General features: G+C 42.4%; 1 protein-coding gene across 1 annotated transcript in view; it reads right to left on the reverse strand.

The window, feature by feature from the left end:
- Positions 1-2,358: 2,358 nt before the first annotated feature.
- Positions 2,359-19,679, reverse strand: part of Asb4 (ankyrin repeat and SOCS box containing 4) — a 42,392-nt gene continuing 25,071 nt past the window's right edge. The window contains exons 3-5 of the mRNA XM_006986872.3: positions 13,642-14,132; positions 5,706-5,819; positions 2,359-4,525 (exon numbers count right to left, since the gene is read on the reverse strand). Of these exons, the coding sequence (XP_006986934.1) occupies positions 4,337-4,525; positions 5,706-5,819; positions 13,642-14,132 (794 nt within the window). The 3' untranslated portion in view covers positions 2,359-4,336. The remainder of the gene's footprint in view (positions 4,526-5,705; positions 5,820-13,641; positions 14,133-19,679) is intronic.

Genomic DNA, 19,679 nt, shown 5'->3' on the forward strand with positions numbered 1-19,679 from the left:
CCCAACATCGTTGAGGCATACCTCTATCTGGGAAAGCCAATTAGTAAAGAACAAATTTAAACATAGCTAATCCACTTCATGTTGCTTAAAAAGACAGGCAGGAAAAGGAAGAAAACCAGCCCATGTTATGGGTTGCATCTCATCTGTGGCAGGTGTGACCACACACTTGCGTAAGGCAATGTAGCACTGATATATGGCTTCCAAAACTCAACCCAATCAATCATTTTATGACCAAACAAACAAATAAACAAAACAAAACCAACTCAATTAGATAGTATTTAATTAAAAACAGACACTGTATCTTTGCATTCTTGATTTCTTAGTTAAAGCAAATAGACTAAAGTGAATAATAATAAGCTGAAAGTGAATCTTTGTTGGGGTGGGTGGGGATTTGTTCTTTTGCTGTTGCTGTTTTGTTTGTTTGGGGTTTTTTTTTTGTCTTTTTGTTGTTGTTGTTGTTGTTGTTGTTGTTGTTGTTGTTGTTTTAGGGGGAGGGCGTTCAGACAGAATTTCCCTATGTAGTCCTAGCTGTCCTAAAACTCACTCTGTCGACCGGGCTGGTCTCAACCTCAAAGATCTGTGTGTCTCTGCCTCTTGAGTGCTGGGTTGAAAGGTGTGTGCCACCAACGCCTGGCTCTGAAAGTGAACCTTACATTGACTGGTGAACCACACTTCGTTCCATCCACTTTTAACCCACTGCATGTGTAGGGGTGCTAAGTGTATTCTTCAAGAAGAGGAATAAATGAACGGATTTCTCCAGCCTTGCCAGTTCAGTAGAGCCTGTACTTGGGAATCTCCTGCTGAGCCTCACTCCTGGGGTCCTCCTGTTCCTTACTCACTGAAGACAGAAGCAGAGGGAGAACCTTCTTTGCCCACAGGGAAATTTTTCAGGTGTGTCCCTACAACCAGCCAGATAGTAAAGGAGCCATTGCCTCCCATGTAAACTTTACTAACAAAAGAGTAATGTTTCAAAAAGTCATCTGCGTGTCTGCTTGCTAATCCTCCTCAGCAATATTTTTTCTCTCCCACCCTTCACCTCTGAAAGACCCAGGGAGGTTCCAGATCTTATCTACCTTGTCCTCACTGCCCCCTCATCCCTGAAGAGCCTGGCACACAGCGGGAGTTCATCTACCTTGTTTCCCAAAGTGAACAGGAATCTCCCATTCATCTGCTGCAGTGATAGTCTTAGTCAAAGGTTACATTACTCCATTGGTAGAAATCACAGAGATATAATAGTATCAAATATGGTAATGATAGTAAAATACCCATTGCGTGGCATGTTCTGTGTTGATTTACTCCTCCAAATAATCCTATTAAAGTTCTGTGAGGTGAGTACCACTCTTAGCCCTGTATTACAGATGTGAAAACTAAGGTAGGGAGGAGATAGTCCATTTTCCATAGATTTGGGGTCTGATGAGGGTGAAAATCAGGATATGAAGAGGACAGTTGCCACAGCCCAAATTTTAACGTGTCTGCCTACCATCCTATAACAAGTGCTCTGGAATTTTTTTGAGTACTGGCTGTGATACTTGCATTTCAGAAAAAATTAGTCAGTAGTTAACTCTTTTTTTTTTAAGTTTCAAAAAGTATATGAACTCAGAACCTCATGATTTTGCCATAGTCGATCAGATGACTAACCAAGATAGGATGTGTTACTGCCTTTTCCAGCTGATAACTCACTAAAAATGGTCTGCTACTTTTCTTTTCCCTCCATCTTCTTCTGACTCCTGCACTGTTATCAGAACCTACTGGGCTCCAAATGGAAGCACACGTTGAGCTGTAACCGTGGGTGATTAGAAACAGGAGCACAGGCATGCGTAGATGCAGAGAAGGGCAGAAGACCAGAGAGGAAGCTCTTCCTCTTATCAAAGCTGCCGCCTCTCATGGAACATTCTGAAGAGGGTTGTTTTTCTTTGGGACATTAGACATCTATTTTCGGAAAGCTCTTCTAGAGAGTACAAAGGCATCGTGAGGGTGTAATTTCCTCCCTTGCTTTGTCCAGGGTTAAGCAAACAGTGAGAATGGAGGGAAATGAAAAACCCAGGATGCCAGAGATGGTGAGAAGTAGACCCGAAGCATTCAGTTCAATTTTCTTCTTATTATTAAAGTACACTTACTAAAATGGCAATAGCCTCCATTTTACTTTGTTCGGGCCACATTTTCCCCTTTACTTTCTTTTGAAAACATTATTTGTTGACAGGCACTAATCTTCCTTCTGCCACTCTTTCTTCGTGTTGAAGAAAGCAGCGAAACACGTCATTTTTCCTGTGTCCCTGCTGAAGAGACAATCTTGTGCAAGGACGACGACGACGACGACGACGACGACGACGAGTCTTACTGATAAGTAACTCACAACGATGAGATGGAACACCAAAGCTTTATTTAAGATTTCTAGATTAAAGGTCAAAGTACAGAGAAAATCACATTAAATCCACATACAAGCAATTCAAAAGAAGTAGCCACATATTCTATGCTAGACTAAGGCAAACATTCCAACACAGCAACACAGTGACAAACACTTCTATCTCCCTAGGTGAGGAACGCCCCTTCTACATGTCCTCAGTCCCACTAGACCTGTTATAGATCAGTCCACCACAGACTTTTCTGCAGAATGTTCCTGGTGTTGGAGAGAAACATCCAACCCTTTGAATATTCTGAAATATGTTCTAAATAATACTCGGTCCAGCAAACTACTTTTTATGTGTGATCTACAAATTCAAAACTCTGTCCTGTGATAGAGATCTTGTTTTAATACAGAATATTCTCTTCTGAAATTAGCTGAGCTAAACTGCAACTTCAAAAACACGATCATGTCCACCTACAGGGTTTTCTACACAACACTAGGAGTAAGCGGGTCTCAATCTACAAACACAGTTAAGTGGGGAACTACTGGAGTATTTAGCATCTTCTCTAGTCAACACAACAGATCCAACAGTGAACAAGAAGCAAGGCCACACACAAATAAAAAAGTCTGCCTACTACAGCAGGTACACAGTCTGTATATCACTACTACTTGAACAACTACAAAATCAGGGCAATAAACTAATCCAATCCAATCCATGAGAACCAAATCAGTGAAGCAAAGTTCTCCCTCCAGGAGGCTACCAGCGTAATTCTACTAGAAAGCACTACCTAAGTCTTACAATATACTTATTTCTATGCATCTTAAGTGTTCACTATTTCAAAGTCTTTCTACATATAGTCTGAAGGGAATCACTGTTAAAATGCAGGTTTCTTATCTATCAGCTAAAATATCAATCTATTCCATGAAAAGACAAGAAAATCAACTAGGTTATCTCCTTCACAACTGCTTTGCCCACTTCCCCAAACTTTTCTCATCTCCGTAGGAGCCAGAGTGTAGACGATTTTTCTCAGAGTCTGTGAAGGTACTAAATAGGAAACCATACAAAATAAAATGTGTCTAGATTATTTGGAGAAACTCAAAGACATTTACTCGAATAGTAGCAGGTCCCTCTACATAACTCTCCATGCTTTGTCTTCATGGTTCAAAAGGAAAAAAAAAATCACACACTTCAAGTGTACACTTCAAAAGCACACTTCAGAAAGGTAAGCACTAAATATGAGTCTGCACCTGTACTCTTGCCCCGTGTCTTCATACTGCAGTCACCTGCTTGTATGTCTGGATCCTCTGTAAAAGATATGACCCTGGAAAACAGGGGTCCTGACTGACTCATCTGTGGTCCCCAGGGTCCGGCTCAGTGAGTGTGCTGAAATGTCTATTCCTGGACTATTAAGTGAACTGCTCTCTCTTTCCCATTTCTATCTTGACTCAAAGATCTTGTTCCCATTGCATTCTTGTGCATTTATCACCAAAATGAATAGATGACCTTGGTTTGGGAAAGAGGCATTTCTAAAACTAATAACAGTATTGTCTGCTCACTAGTCATTGGCAGGAGTCAGCAAGCTTAAGAGGCCGCTCACAAAACCTGCTACATTGCAAACTAAATGGTCATGTAAACCTATTACTTACAATGAAACTGGGTTGTAAGAAAGTGTGGGTCCCTTTTCAGACGAGATCATATGTGGAAGTTTTACAAAATAATACATCAGGTACCTAATAAAAGCTGTCACTATCTGAGCTATTAGTGCTATGTCAGTGCCTGACTTCTAAATGCAGCCTTTGAAAATTCCTTAACTTTACTTGTTTATTTTCCCTCAGCATGCTACTCTAGGATTAATGACATGGTGTTTGTAAAGTGTCTTGAAATCCCTAAAGTGTTATAATCGACCCAAGTATCATTTTATGCATGCAAACTATGTCTACCCAGCGAGTCCACTTAAACATCTAGGATTGGGAACTGTTGTCTCCTAAGACCTAATAAATGATTCCCTCTGGCTCCAAAAGCAAGTACTTCTTCAGTGGCAATGGGAGGGACAGCTGAGGAATTGCTTTGTGGCATCTGTCATTCAGCGCTTTTCGGATGGCACATCTCGATAAGTGCATGAGGGTCCTGGGAGTGTTGCAGCACACCTTGAAGAGAGAGTGGTAAAAATCCCAGTGTCTCTGGAAAAGCAAGACAAGATATGGTCATTGGGGGGTGGGGGCGGGCTCCACAACTTACATAGATAAAAATCCACACTGATGCGTGTATCTCTACTTCACACACAAGAATCACTTTCTAGAGTTTCTGAGAGTGAACAAAATGGAGCACAAAATTAAAATGGGAAGGTCAGGAAGTGAGGCATGATAATGCTGGTAAGAGAAGGGGGAGACACATTCACAATCCAGGAATAATGATAGAAACTACCATGCTTGAAGTGCCTGGACCATTTCGAACCAAAACGGCCATTTTAATTTAACTCAATATTATAGCATGGTTTTTTATGCACCTGGTAATATCTATTAGCAGTGGTTAGGAGGCAGGTAACTTTAGAAGGTAAAAGAGCTAATAATTAGCAGAATAAGATTATACAAGTAAGCTATTAGCCTCTAAACCCAAGGAACTTTGTGCCTGGTATCTCTCATGTATTAGACACAATCTTGACTTCTAAAAATCACAAACAGGATGCTCTGTGAAGGGCTGGTTAAGAGATGGAGCAAAGCCAGCCGGTGGTGGCACAGGCCTTTAATCCCAGCACTCGGAAGGCAGAGGCAGGTGGATCTCTGTGAGTTTGAGGCCAGCCTGGTCTACAAAGTGAGTTCCAGAAAAGGCGCAAAGCTACACAGAGAAACCCTGGGGGGAGAGAGAGAGAGAGAGAGAGAGAGAGAGAGAGAGAGAGAAGTCTCTAAGACCACAAGTGAGGACATGGCTCTACTAAGGGCTGAACATGTGGCTCACTGCAGACTCTGAAATAGTGTTTCCTGCTTAGTCATAGTTAAAAGTAAGTGAAATATCTCCATAAAACACTATGCTTTTCTGGAAAAAAATCAGCGTGAGCAATCCCCGATATTATCACTTAACTCATTTAAAGTGATGAAAAATAAAACTGCCACCTTCATATATTTACTCAAACTTCTCTCAGAGAAATTTCCCCCAGAGACTCCTTAATATCACATATTTGAAAGGCACATATAGATAGAGATTTACACTCTCATATTTGCATTTTATAATCCATTGTTTCATTATATTTGAGAGAGCTTTGAAAGCATTCTCAAAACCAGCATTTTAAATTAGAAGGCTGCATCTTTATATGGAGGTCTGGCAGCTCTCAGCAGTGAAAACCACAGCAAGTGAATCATTTACCTCCAGGTCATCATCAGGAATGGCTCTTCTCCACTTTATGTTCCACCTGATGTGCTCGTAGGCATTGACCACAACTTCAATTGCTTTGGGGCAAGAGTGGCAAGCCTGGATCACCTGCAGAGAAAACAGAGAACATTGTCACTTAGCATGGGCATATGATTGATGCTTCTCACAAACCAGCACATGCTGACCATCACAGCTCTGAGGAGGATTGGGGTGCAAGGTCAACCTGGGATACACAGTGTATCCTGTCCCCCAAACACACCAAAGATGAAAAATTAAAGATAGAATTGAAAAAGTTAAATATAAGAACTGCATTAATTCCGAGCCAGAGAGCTGTATGGACTGGAGCTTGTCGATTCAGATCTCACAGAGGAGCAGAGGTCTTGGACAGTAGGAAGGTCTGTGGCATGTGTGTGTTCCACATCTGTGTGTGTACATGTGCATGTGCGTGCACGTGTGTGCAGTAATGCATCACCTCTCTGCCGGTTGGCTGAGGTAGAGTGAGAGGAAAGGAAGCTCTTGGTGGGTGTCGGTAGAACCTCACATGGCGCCTTCTACGGTGGTCTCTGCTGCACGTACGAAGCAGGAAGGTTTGTGTGAGTTTGACAGATGCCACAATTTGGAAATTTGGAATGCATCTCTCTTGCAAAGACTCCTCTCCATGTTGACTCCTTGCCCATCACACACACACACACACACACACACACACACACACACACACACACACACACACAATTACCCTCCACAGAAGCTTCTGTGTCCACCAAAGCTCTTCCACCACTTTTTAGGTGAATGGAGAAAAGTATGAAGCAGATCCTGAAGGATAACTGAGGATGATGAACAGAAGAAACAACACATCCTCACTTTGGAGACCTTCCATGTTGTAGCATTCAAGGTTTTAGTCCCCGTAAGTAACACTCCCTTATGAATGAAGAATCCATTAAAAATAAGATGAGGATAACAAACAATTGGAGATCAGAAAACTGTCTTCACTGTGGAAAGCTCATTACATATACTGTTTAACTATCAGCCACATGGAGCTTCTGAAACTCCACTCTAAAATGAAATTTCTGCCCTCTGACTACAGGTCTTTCCCTAGGAGCTGAACCTATTTCTGAGGTCTTGCCACCCTGACGTACAAAGATCTCACATGTTCTCTGGGTCCAAGGTTCAGTAAACCAACTCAGTCCCCTCCATCTCTCAGTCGGCTGAACACAGAATAGCAAAGTGGAAAACACAGGCTAGCGGCTCAGGTGGTGTTTTACCAGAACTTGAAACAATGAAAACAAAAATTCTCTTCTAAATAGCTTGTAATGAAATCCAGCTCCAGTGAGTTAAGGAACAAGTAGATGCTAGGAGACTGAGTAGGGCCATGTGCAATAGATATTACAGAAAGGAGGGACAAGCTATATGGTCACCGTGTCTATGACATTTGTATCTTCCCAACTGTCCCTGCATAGCCTGAAACAAACCACAACAGGAATGTCTAGACCACAGAAGTCAGCATATGCTATGACTGTATCAGGAACAGATTTTCCTAAGTCTAGATACCAATGAAACAACAAATCCATGCCTAAATAGTATTATATAGTATCTTTACACACACACACACACACACACACACACACACACACACACACACACGAGATACAGTTAACAAATGCACAAGTACATAGAGTAAAGTAATGAGAACACGTTGAGAAAAGAATTAATAAGCAATGTATTTGAAAATGTGTGTTCTGGCTCTGGTGACTTTATCAATTGTAAGCTGTTTAATGATAACTGTATTTAATTAGCTCTCAACATTGTAGATGATTTCAGTCAGGTCTTGTGGGCTACTGTGAGCCAACACAGTGCAAAACCTGATTTCAGTTATCCTTATTTAAAGAAGCAAAATTGCAAGCTACCGCGTATTAAATAAATATAATGAAGCTTCAAATGAAGAAAGGATCAGCGCTAGTCTGTCCATTGATTGGCTGGCAATGAGCATGACTTAAATATGTATTTAGTGAGAGAAATATTCTAGCTACTATCACAAAGTTTTTCAGCTAGCTCTATAAAGGCAAAGAGCAACCTTGGATCACAAGCCCATGGCGAGGTAAGCAAGTGGCTGGAACCAGTCACCTAGTGCTACTGGGATTTCTAAAAATTCAGAGAATCTGAACCTTGAAAAATTAACTCCCAGCTGTGTTTGCAGCTGTTGGGGGGGGGGCAAGTTATGTCCCAACACTGAGCAAATACATCTACACTAAGCCCAAACTAGACGACTTCTTCATGGGAGGCGAGCTGGTGATACCAACATGGGAAGTGCCCATATACAACCTAGGTTATCTTTCTCTGGGTCTTCCTTACCCACCTCCTTGTGGAAATGGAAGCAGATGAGATTTTGCTATGAGATGTTTTTCTCTTACAACACATTGCCATCTTACTAGAGCTGGCAGTCTTGATAATATGGCATCATGGTTAAGGATGAATTTCTCATAGACAAGTTTTCATATATGTCCCAAATATTGCTTGAAAGGGGTGCGTGCTAAAATTTACTTGTTATTTATCTGAAATTCACATTTAACTTAGCACCTAGTATTCTGTCTGGTAATCCTATTTCTGGCTTGTACCCAGAAAAGGTTCAAAGGAAGTTATGCATACAGGACTGTAGATATTCACAGGTTAGAAGGCAAACTTCACACATCTTCTGCTTCCATTCGCGCTTGACATCCTCCCAGTAAAAGAGAACGATTAACTTTTCAGCTTCTGTTAGAGGAAAAAAAAATTGCTGGTTCCAAATCCTGACCTCCTACGTTTTTCACATGCCACAGGCCCAAAACCTCCACTGCTGGCATCAGTTTTTCTGATGCTCTACTAAGTCTTCCGGAAGGCTTGATTCTCCAGTCCTGAAAGGATCCTTTCTAGCCTGGCAGCTTCCTGTCATTTCAGGCTCTTCAGGCTTCTGGAGCTAATACAACTGGGCTCATCTTCTCAGGCCTCAGTAACTATTTCACCCAGGCCAAAATGAATAAACAAATAGGTAGAAAACTCGAAAACATCACTCTCCACTGACTGCCAGAAACCTAGACTATCACATGACAGTGGACTGCTGTGGGCCCCAAGGCAGAAGTCACAGCCTCTGCTTAGCCTTGGCTGATCTGAGGAGAAGAGTGACTTTCTGTCATTCTTTAGTGACTCTTTCCTCCACCACAGAACAAGAACTAGACAGAGATGGAATCTCTTTCTAAAACAGGGATGACTGGAGAGCAGTTTGGATGCCACCCCTTGTCATCTGTCCACTAAAAGCACAAATAAATATGACGCAAATTCAAGGGGCAGGGCAGGTGACTCAATGGATTAAGTACTTTAGGCAAGCACAGAACTGGGGGTCCATCCCCAAGACCTTCTGAAAAGATTGGCATCTTATTCCCAGTGCTAGGGAGGCAGAGGAAAGGGAATCCCGTCCCAGGAGCTTGCTGACCAGTCAGTTTAACTAACCAGTCAACTCCAGGATCCCAAAAATACAGTGGGAAAATGACTGATGAAGTCGACCTTAAGTTGACCTCCACCTCCAAATACACATACACATGTTCATGCACACCCTGACACACACCTGCACGTACGTATACACACACATGTGCACACAGAGGGAAGGAGAGAGAGAAAGATGCTCCCCAAACTTTTTCAAATACCGCTTGTAAGATACTTCAGTAAAAAACTATCCTAAAGCTGCCTTCAACCTTATATGGTGCTATATTTTTGTACACACACAAAAAAAAAGAAAAAGAAAGAAAAAAACAAAAATAAACAAACAAACAAACCACTTTCTATCAAGGGAACCTTGAGCAATGAGCTTCACACACAACGTCGTTCAATGGCAGAAACCACCCTCTCCTCCCCCAAATCCTCACATTATCTTTCCCTTCACTAGAAAAGAAAAAAAAATGTCTTTCTTGCCCTACAAGAATCTCGATTTTGGCTCCCTGGGGTGTCGCTTCCTTTTGAATTATGCTAGGAGAGAAAAAAACCAAATGTCCTTTTGTACCCTGAAAAGCAATCGCAGACCCTATCTTCCTCCTCACCCTCCGCCATCCAGCTTGTGTAATTTATACAGTGGCTCTCAGTGAAATGCACCCTTGCTCCATCCACTTTGCATGGGGAAGACAGCATCTGCAGCTGTGACCTTGCTCCTTGTAAATAAGGAAACCGAATTCCCCATCCAGGAGAGAACAAATCACTTTATCTTCTGGATAAATGGGGCAGTCGTTTTGCCTGTCCTAAAGATGACTTTCTCTTAGGAGAGTTGGGCTGAGAAGTAGTGTTCTAAATCACTTTCAGGCATCTTCATAGTAAATTGAATAGTTTTTCTTCCGCTCTCCCATTCTCTCACACATCTGAGGGGGCAGCAATGAAACTGTTGACAATAGCAGGCAGGCACCAGGAGCCAAGTCTACGTTAAAGTTAAATCTCCTTAGCAATCAGCCAGAGCACAGGAAGCTAGAGGAGCAAACAAAAGCAAGCAGGAAAACACTGACGGTGCAGCCAGCCTTCCTTGGGACACAAGACTTATTGTGTACTTATTGTCAAGGCTGGAGGAGCCACCAAGCAGGGCCAGTACCAGAAACTCTTATCCTGCCCCAAAGGCACACACGACAAGGAAGAGGAGGACAGGGAAATTGGCTGAACATCCTCACCAGACTAGTGGGCACGCCACATCCACTCTCTTCTTAAATGTTGCTGAATAATTCATGCGACTACCTGAACAATTCAAACAGGAAACTTGGAGAAAGGCGTTCAAAATTAGCACAGCTAGTACACAGCCAGGTAGACACTGTGTTCAGCATCACTGGACCTCTGACCTCTGCTCCTAACAGCAGAGAACCAGTCGTCTGTGTGGGAAAGACTTCGGAGCTCAAACTCCCAAGCCTTCTTACCCCCAAACAGAAGCACCTTGAAAGTCTCTTCACATTAATTTAGCATTCAAAAGAGAATGAGAAGGGGTGTGAGAGACATGATACACAGGCCCACTGGGCCGTGAGCTTCAGGACTGAGCTCAGCATTTCCGTCTGCAGGCACACTGTCCCAGTCGCACCCTTCCCTGAGCTGGCAATGTCCAGTGAGTCTAGCAGAGCCCACAGCAATGATTTAGTGCTCAAAAATGTTTGATACTATCTTAAGACCCATGGCATCATCTGCTAAAGGCTACCATGCATCAGGAACCACACTAAACAGTTTTGAAATAGTATCTCATGCAATTAAAAAAACAAACAAACAAAAAAAAAAAAAAAAAAAAAAAAAAAGGAGAAGACATCCCCAGACATTCCTGACTGTCAGACTGACTGACAGAGGGGGACAACACACTTCCATGGTACCTTTGTCACCTGCATCCCCTCCAACCTGCTCTCTAGAAGGAAATGGTACGAGGGCATAAATAGAGGAAATAAGCTTTATTTTTTAATTTTACTTACTTATTCATTTTCATGGGCATGTCTGTGTGAACCCAGGAGCTAGAGTTAGAGGCTGTCGGGAGCCCGGACGTGGGTGATGGGAACTGAACCTGGGACCTCTGCAAGAGCAGCAAGTGCTCTTAATTGCTCCCCAGCCCACCCAAATACACTTTCTAACGTGAGCTGTCGTGAGGAGACAGTCTGCTTGACTTTTGGCATTCTGCTATAAGTAATAAGAAGAGCCTGGTGTAAATGGGACACAAGGAAGGGGAAATGGGCCACAGGGGGATGTTTATAGATACAGAGAGGCGGTGAGGGTAAGAAGTGGGGTGCCAGTCTGCAAGGACTGAGCGCACATCAAGAAAAAGAGTGAGAAGTGTCTGGTCCCGTCCTCTAAGTGTGAGTGTGGTGCACTGTGAACAGGTGTAAATTTCCTTCTGATAAAAGATGGTATTCACATACTGTTGCCAAAGAATTTAAGCCAAGAATACCAATTTCACAGATGGGGAAACTGAGGCTTAAGAAGGTAGTAACTTATTCAATCACTCCCTTATGGGAGTAGCAGGGCCAAAATCTGCTGAAAATTCCTTTTATTATTTTTATTCTAAAATGAGTGAGCTATAGAAGACCAACTGGAGAAAAAGAAAAGCAAGGAAGGAGAAAAATACAAAAAAATGTGTAGAGGTAAAGTGCCTACAGATGCTTGACATTTTTAGACATATTTAACAGATATCCTGAGACAAGTATCATGACTAGTTAAAAACTGGAATAAATGCAAAACTTGGTTCAGAAGGACAGAGAAGCCCCGGGTATAGCCTGAAACAAAGAGGTAAAGGTTTTCAGGTTGCATGTGAGCTTTTGTGGGCCATACGTCAGCAGTAGGTGGCCATCCTGGGTGATTGTATAAACGATAGAGAAAGTGTTTTAGAGACAGATACCCAGGTGAAAGACGGTTGTGTGCTCATACATCATAGAAGTCGACAGTTAGAACCAGACTCCCATTTCACCTAAAATCCAGGGAGTCAGAGTAAGCAACTCAGAACAGAAAATGCCAGATAGGACTCTCTGAGCACTGGGGTCCTGAGGCAGACTTCAGTGGGACTGTAACCCACGACCACCAAAGAACCATTTGGAATTAACCATGAAACTGTTAGTAAGTCTGGGAGTGTCCTCTGCTTTATACCTAAGTTTAAGGGAAGAAAATTAACCCACAGTTAAGACACTGACAACCTAGTGAAAATTCCCTGTTGGGTTCGGTAGCACTGATCCTACTTCTTAACTCAGTCACTGAATCTCTTTGGATTATCTGGAGTTTTTCCTGGCTGAACTCACCACTCTCAAATGATTTTTATTCTTTTTCTTTTCTTTTTTGTTTGTTCAGTTGTTTGGGTTTTTTTTTTCCTTTCAATTTTATGAGACAAGGCCTTACTACATGACCCAGGCTGGCCTCCCGCCCATACCTCTCCAGTGCTGGACCAACAGGATCATATGCACCACCACTTCTGACTGCTCCCATCTTTAGTACCTTCCCTCTAACTTGTCCTCACGCCGCAGGAGCACAGGTGAGTTCTTAACCTTTTACCAGAGTGAGACAGAACACTCAGGCAGGATGCACTAACTTCATACAAGTACGGGAGGAGCTAGCCCCGCCCCAGTCAGACGGACTAGTCCTCGGGTTTCTCAGCCTCTCTAAAGTTTTAGAATGGCAGGGTCATCTGGTTTGTTTTAAATGTTAAATCCATTTTGACTACCAAATTAATGATCATCATTAGCCTGATGTTAGCATCTCCTGCATTCCTCTACTTTATCACAGACGGCGAATATTAAAATGACCTCTGTGTGTGTTTTTCTTTCCCAATAGACTCTAAGCTACTTGAGTAGGTACCTTGTCTTGGTCATATCAACATCATTAGCATCTGGTTTCTGCCAGCCCATTAGAGATTATTAATTAGTATTGTTCAGCACAGAGGTCATGCTGTATGGTATGATGAGAATAAATCCTTGAATCAAATTACCTAAGGTCAGATCCTAATCCCACCACCGCAGGAGCTCAGAAGTGAAATGACTGGATGCCTCAGTCTCCTCTGCTGGAGAACAGGGACAATGCATCCCTTATAGAATTATTGAAGGAATAAAATTAACAAATACAAAGTGTTTATAACAATCTACTGAACTCGTTATAAGTCATCATTGGTCCCTATGTGTTGGCTGACATTGTCAGCTTTTGTCAAACTGGAAGACTGTGCAGCTCTTTCCTGGCTGGAAGCTAACTCATTCCAAAGCAAGTTATGCGGTCTTTAGACCAAACATTGAGTAGGAATAATTGTCTGTCCCTCATGAGCTGACTTTCTAACTCCTGCCCAAATTTCAAACAGATGTAGAGAAGGATAGGGAGGTCTTACAGTGGTCAGACGTGGCTGTTCAGGACTCAAGTCTTGAACAAGTTGGAATCACCTGGAGGGCACACCTCTATTTGAGCTAGACCCGGGATGCAGCCTCACCTTGTGGAACTGTGGGGGGTAGATCAGTGCAGCCCCATAGTTCAGCAGCAGCTGGTAGCAGACCTCGGGCTGTGCAGCAGGGCGCACAGAGGTGACCTTCAGCACGTACTGGATGGCTGCACAGCCGTTGATATCCATGAGGTTGGCCTCGGCGCCCGCATCCAGCATCATCTGCATGAGCACGTGGTCGCAATTCCAGGCAGCCTTGTGCAGAGGGGACTTGAAGTCATCATCGCGGGCGTTGACTTGGGCGTGGTTGTCCAGCAGCGTGCGGCAGATGAGGTGGTGTTCCCTGCTGTACTCCTGCTCCTTGAAGCGCAGGGCCCAGTAGGTGGCCACGGCCAGAGGGGTCTCCATGTGGGCGTTCGTGCTGTCGACGATGGCCCCGTTCTCCACGTAGAAGGCCACCAGCTCGGAGAGGCCGAAGTGGGCAGCTGTGTGCAGGGGTGTCTCCTCATCCTGGTTGTTGGTTTTCATGTTCACGTTTGCACCTGCGAAGGGAAATGGAAGCAGACAACTGTGTAAACACGTGTTTGTGTTTATGGTTCTTTCATACGTATGAGCAAGACTCTTTCTCACAGGTTCTCTTTAGCCTCTGCCTGTCACGCGTGACTCCCGCCTAGTCATAAAGGTTAAATTGCTCCTTAAGCAGCACTACTGTCTTCCTGACTACCAACAAATGTACCCCAGAAGAGTAGTTAACAATCTTTCCCAAAGCCTCAAGCAATGCTGGACTCCAACTCTTCATTCCCAGGTGCATGTGGAAGTAAGTGATGTCTATAACAAAATACTTTCTATCATTGCAATGTCAAACACTGTTGATATAGAATATCTTGAATTTTTTAATGTTAAAGTTTGGCAACAGGTAAAGAAGCTTGCCACCGGTCTGACTACTTGAGTTGAATATCTGAGACTCAAATGGTGGGTTCAAAATCCACAAATGGTCCTGTGAGTTCCATGCACATGTTCACATACACACAAATAATAAGAGACAAATAAGTAAAATTTAAATATAAAAATGAAGGCTATTTTTTAAATAACTGTAGGTCATGCCACATACTTTAAAATGTGTAGGGTTTTAATTTTAGTTTTACTTATGTGTATATGTCTGCTCCACTTGTCTCTGTGTGCACCATGTGCATGCAGAAGCCCCTTGAACTAGAGTTATATGTAATTTTCTGGGTGCTGTGAATTCTGGGTGCTGAAACCATGTCCTCTGCAAAGGCAACACGTGTTCTTAACCACCAAACTATCTCTCTAGTCCCTAAAAATTGTTTAAGTGTTTTATAAAACAGCATCTTCCTTGTCTTTCAAAGCAGGTGGATCTCAAGTTTGATGCAAATAGACTATGGTGACATGAAAGATTCCCAGTAGTTAGGCTGAGATCACAGCATCATGGAAGCTATGTCTTTGGAATATAATGAACACAAACATGCACACACATGGGCAAATGTACACAAGTGTGCATGCGCACACACACACACACAATCTTTAGCACCAAAACAATCTAAAGGTCATAGTTTGCATTGAGAAGTGTTGAAGTTAGCATTATGGAAGTAGTCACCAGAAGAAAAAAAACATGGACAGTAATTGACAAAAACATTTCATAGACAATTGTTCATGCTTGGATGGCACCTTAGAAACGATTTCATGCAACCCACCTACTTAGCAGACTAGGAAACCAGTTTTAATTTTGTTTTTCTGATAAGAAATGTTAACTATTTAGAATGATTAACCTGAGAAACTAGAAATTTCCTTCTTTGCCTAATTTGAAGGGGTAGACCAAATAACCCCTAAAGGCCAGTGTCATAAATAATTCTACTGGAAATTTTCATAGGTACTTTAAATATATCTGAAGAGACTGTTATTGTTATTATTATTATTATTATTATTATTATTATTATTATTAGTGGTGGTGGTGGTGGTAGTGGTAGTGTTAATGTTATTGCTATATCTAATATTAATTTGGAATTGAACCAAGTACAGCATTACAACCTAAATGCATTTCACACACTGCCTCATGGACTCTTTCCAGCACTCTGTGGTAGATTCAGTTTTCTACCCTGATTTTACAGTTGGAGAAAGTCATCCTCGGGTTAACATTTTGTACAAAGTACACCAAGCTAGTGAGCTTGCAAGCAGAAATTTGCAAACAGACAGCCTGGCTTGAAATAAAATCCCTTATTACAATTCTATTCTCCCTCATTATTATTTTTCTGCAGGAAATTTTATAGTTTGCTGTATGAAAACCCAATGTAGCAGAAATGCGATTGCATTTTATAAATTTAAATATGGTTTTCCCACATGGATAGCTCCTTCTTGGCTTTATTTACAGCATCCCCTGATTATTCAGAATATGTTTAAGAAGGGAATTCTCCCACAAGCATGCTCAATGTCTAGGTAAGGAATCATCTCTCCCATGAGGTTTCTCCAAGCATGTGGCTGGGCAGACACTGGGCTCTTCTCGCTTGCAGAGGGTGGAACTGTAATCAAAGCCATCTTCACCGTGGTCCTCAGTATTCTGACCTGGAAGGGTTCTGGGTGAGGTCTTCTTTCCAGAAGAGTACCTGCTTTTAAGTGAAATGGAGTAAATACAAATGTCTTCCCAGAAGCCATGTGCAGGGTCACTTCAACTGCTGGAGAATTTCCAGTAAGAAAAGAAATCAAAGACTCAAGATAAAATTTTTACAGGCCAACTGAGAGTGAACCGCTGCCTTTGTCTTTTAATGGACTTGGACATTTATTCTCGATCCTTGACCTCTTGGGATAACTGAATTCATAGAACAGTCACCTTTTCTGAGCTGGAACTTTTCATTTTTATACTTGAATTGTGTCTCTGGCAAGAACTTTCCAAAAGAATATATAATGCTTTTTTATTTTAGATTCTTTTGATTTCTCCAAGAAATTAGAGCTCAGGAGTGCGACATTGGGGGAACTTTTACAATTACTTTTTCACAGGAAGGTACAATTTATTAGTTGTCAACAACTTCCATGATAAAGCTTAAAAGAAGAGAAGTGAATCTCCCTGCAGCAATGTAGACTAGTCTGACATCAAGGTGTCTGTAGGGCCAGTTCTCTCTGGAGACTCAGAAAGAAAACCCATCTCAGCTTCTGGTGACGGCTGGTGAGCCTTGGTGGCCCATTGCTTGTAGAAGTATCATGTCAATCTTGACCTCCATGTCCATGTGGCGATGTCTGTTTCTTCATAAAGAAGAATGCCTCAGATACTGCAATGGGCTCACAATGGTTTGTTATCCCAGCGATGGTATCTTCAGGAACTGGTTCCAAGCACAGTCACAGGCTGAAGTGTTAGAGACTGGGGCTTCTCCATGAGGGATGCAACTCAAGCTTATGATGTAATGGATGCATCTTGATACACACAAATTTAATTGCACAGCTTCAACATTATTGTAGTCATACCCCAGTTAAAGAAAGCAAACACACCCTCCCTCTCTGAGACAAGGGCTCACTAATATAGCCCAGGCTAGCCTCTCCTCTAACTCACAGAGACAAACATACCTCTGCCTCCTGAGTGCTGGGATTAAAGGCAAGCACCACCATGCTCTGGTGTGAAAACAGTTCTTGATGTAAAGGAGCTCCGGCCCTCTACTCTCTGCCCGATGACAACTCCATCCAGCTAGAGGTGACTATGGCTGCTTCACAAACCTGTTCGCATAGGAAAATCTTTGCACTTCCTTTTAGTCTCACAACTTGTGTGCAGAACTCTAAAGCAGATGGTTTGGTTTCTTTCTAAGTTTGAACACAAGAGCCATATGAACATATTGTTCTGTTTTGCTCCCTTTACTCAGCATTCTGCTGTGATGCTTGCTACTCTGTTATTTTTGCTGGTTCCGTCTCTCAGCATAAGTCATCCACAGCTTGTCCTTGCTACTAATGAGAGACATTTCCCATTTGAGGCTATTCCAAACCCTACTGTTTTGGAAATTCTGACATATTCTTGTACGACAGTGGTGCTCATGTGCAGGAGTTTCTCTGGCTTCTATGTCTATGAATGGAGCAGCTGCACTATTGACTATACCTAGCTTTAGTTTCATTAAATCGAGTGAGTTCAAGGCCAGTGAGCTGCACTCCTCTGTGGCCTCTGCATCAGCTCCTGCCTCCAGGTTCCTGTCTTGAGTTCCTGTCCTGACTTCCCTCAGCAGTGGGGTAAGACCTGAGATTTGTAAGCTGAAATAAACACACTTTCCTCCTCAAGTTGCTTTTGGTCTTGGTATTTTACCACAGCAATCTAAACTCTAACTAAAATGCTACCTATTCATTTATCAAGACACCATCATTGACGAGAAATCCCTTCTCACCATTTTTCAGTCACAATCCTCAAGGATACAAATGAAAACACAGCAATTTATCCTGACCTCCTTTTTCACATCATCATGGACAACTACACTTTTCTTAGAAAAGGTCACTAGGATGAAACATTCACGCCTCGTGGGTAACAGTGATCCGTGGCACCCGTGAAAATGCAAAGGAAATATTAAAACAGATGGATAGTAAAGATCTTAGGAAGAAACTGACTGAGTTTACTAACTTCACAGAGATGTCCCTTTCTCGTTCAGCTGGCTGCTTCGGGGGTTTGGTTGCTTCACATTGGTTCCTTTCCACTTAGTCTCACTGGCTTGAACTACACCTTCATCGGTTTGAAGGGTGGAGCAGATTTGTATGTAGGTAAAACACAGCATGTCTGGTCAGGGCTCCTTTACGAATATGTTAATAAAATCTGTTCTGGAGCATTCCCCAAGAGTTTTACCTACTGTGTCTCACTTATTAACACTAGTATTATTTTCAAGACATCTATTATTCAAAGGTTAGACCTCATTTTTCTCCTGTTCAGGGCTTTTCATTTTCCATGAGTTCTGTTACTATTTCTCAAGTCTGCTTCTTTGTCAAGGATGTAATTTTGTCCAGTGTCAAGTTTGCTATTAACTATCATCAAAGCATGTTTTCCTTTGGCTGCTTTGTTCTTCTTTCAATTTTGTCCTTTCTGTCTACAACCTAAAGCAAAGATCTTTCTATGTGTCTTCCATAGTCTTGTCTTAAACGAAACCTCAAATGGAAGACCATTGTCCTTACGGTCCCCTTACTCTAGAACTTTCACTCTCTATGGTGTGAATCTTAGAACTGATTTCTTCTGTGTCGGGAGGAACCATCACTTCCTCAATCTCTGTAGGCTGTTTTTGAAACCACAATGAGGTTTTTGGGGTTTTTTGTTTGTTTGTTTCTTTTTTGTTTTTTCTTATGGGTAATCTCACCAACTCCAGTGACTCCTCTGTTTTCCATGAAAACAGACGTCTCTGGCTCTTTCTTTTTTTTCTCTCTATCCTGATACCATTCTGCAAGCCGTTGTGGGTAGTCCTTTCAACATAATCGCAGTCACAATTGTAGATTCTTCTGGGGATAATTGCATTGACATTATCAAAGACCCAAGTGAACTTGTCTGCGATGGGTCCTCTGAGAGATGCTTACCCATGCTCACACTACTAGGTTCACTTTGAGTCACTGGTTCAAGTTTTCCAGGTGACCTTCACTAAGTCATTCAACTTTTCCTTGATTGCCAACATACGATAATTTTCCCATAGCATAGGTTAAGTGTGCTCAGTAACACCATTCAAGTGCCTGAGGCATAAAGCAACAGAAGTTCTTCACTCACTCACCCCTGGAGAATCAAATGTCCTCTGTTTGCTCTCTCAGGAAGTTGAGTCTGATCAGTGCTGTGGCTTCTTCATCATGATATGGAGTCTCCTTAACCAAGTGACTGATCCATGACTATTTCTCAGGGAGAAATAAACTGGAATCCCCATGTGAACTTTCACTGCACTGTGGAGATGAACCAGTCACCTCCACCTTTGCCACTGTGGTTGACTGGGTGGAAGAAAGTGAGAGAGCCAGGCACGACAGCCTACCCTAATAACTCAGTTAAGAACTAGGGCTTGGTCCCTGCTTTTTGAAACTGAGCAAGCAGTTGCTGAGGAAGAGCCACAAACAAGGGACACCCCTGATGGCAAGGACAAGGAGGCCTG

The sequence above is a fragment of the Peromyscus maniculatus genome, chromosome 3, assembly GCF_049852395.1.
Source record: "Peromyscus maniculatus bairdii isolate BWxNUB_F1_BW_parent chromosome 3, HU_Pman_BW_mat_3.1, whole genome shotgun sequence".
In the NCBI taxonomy this organism is placed as follows: Eukaryota; Metazoa; Chordata; class Mammalia; order Rodentia; family Cricetidae; genus Peromyscus; species Peromyscus maniculatus.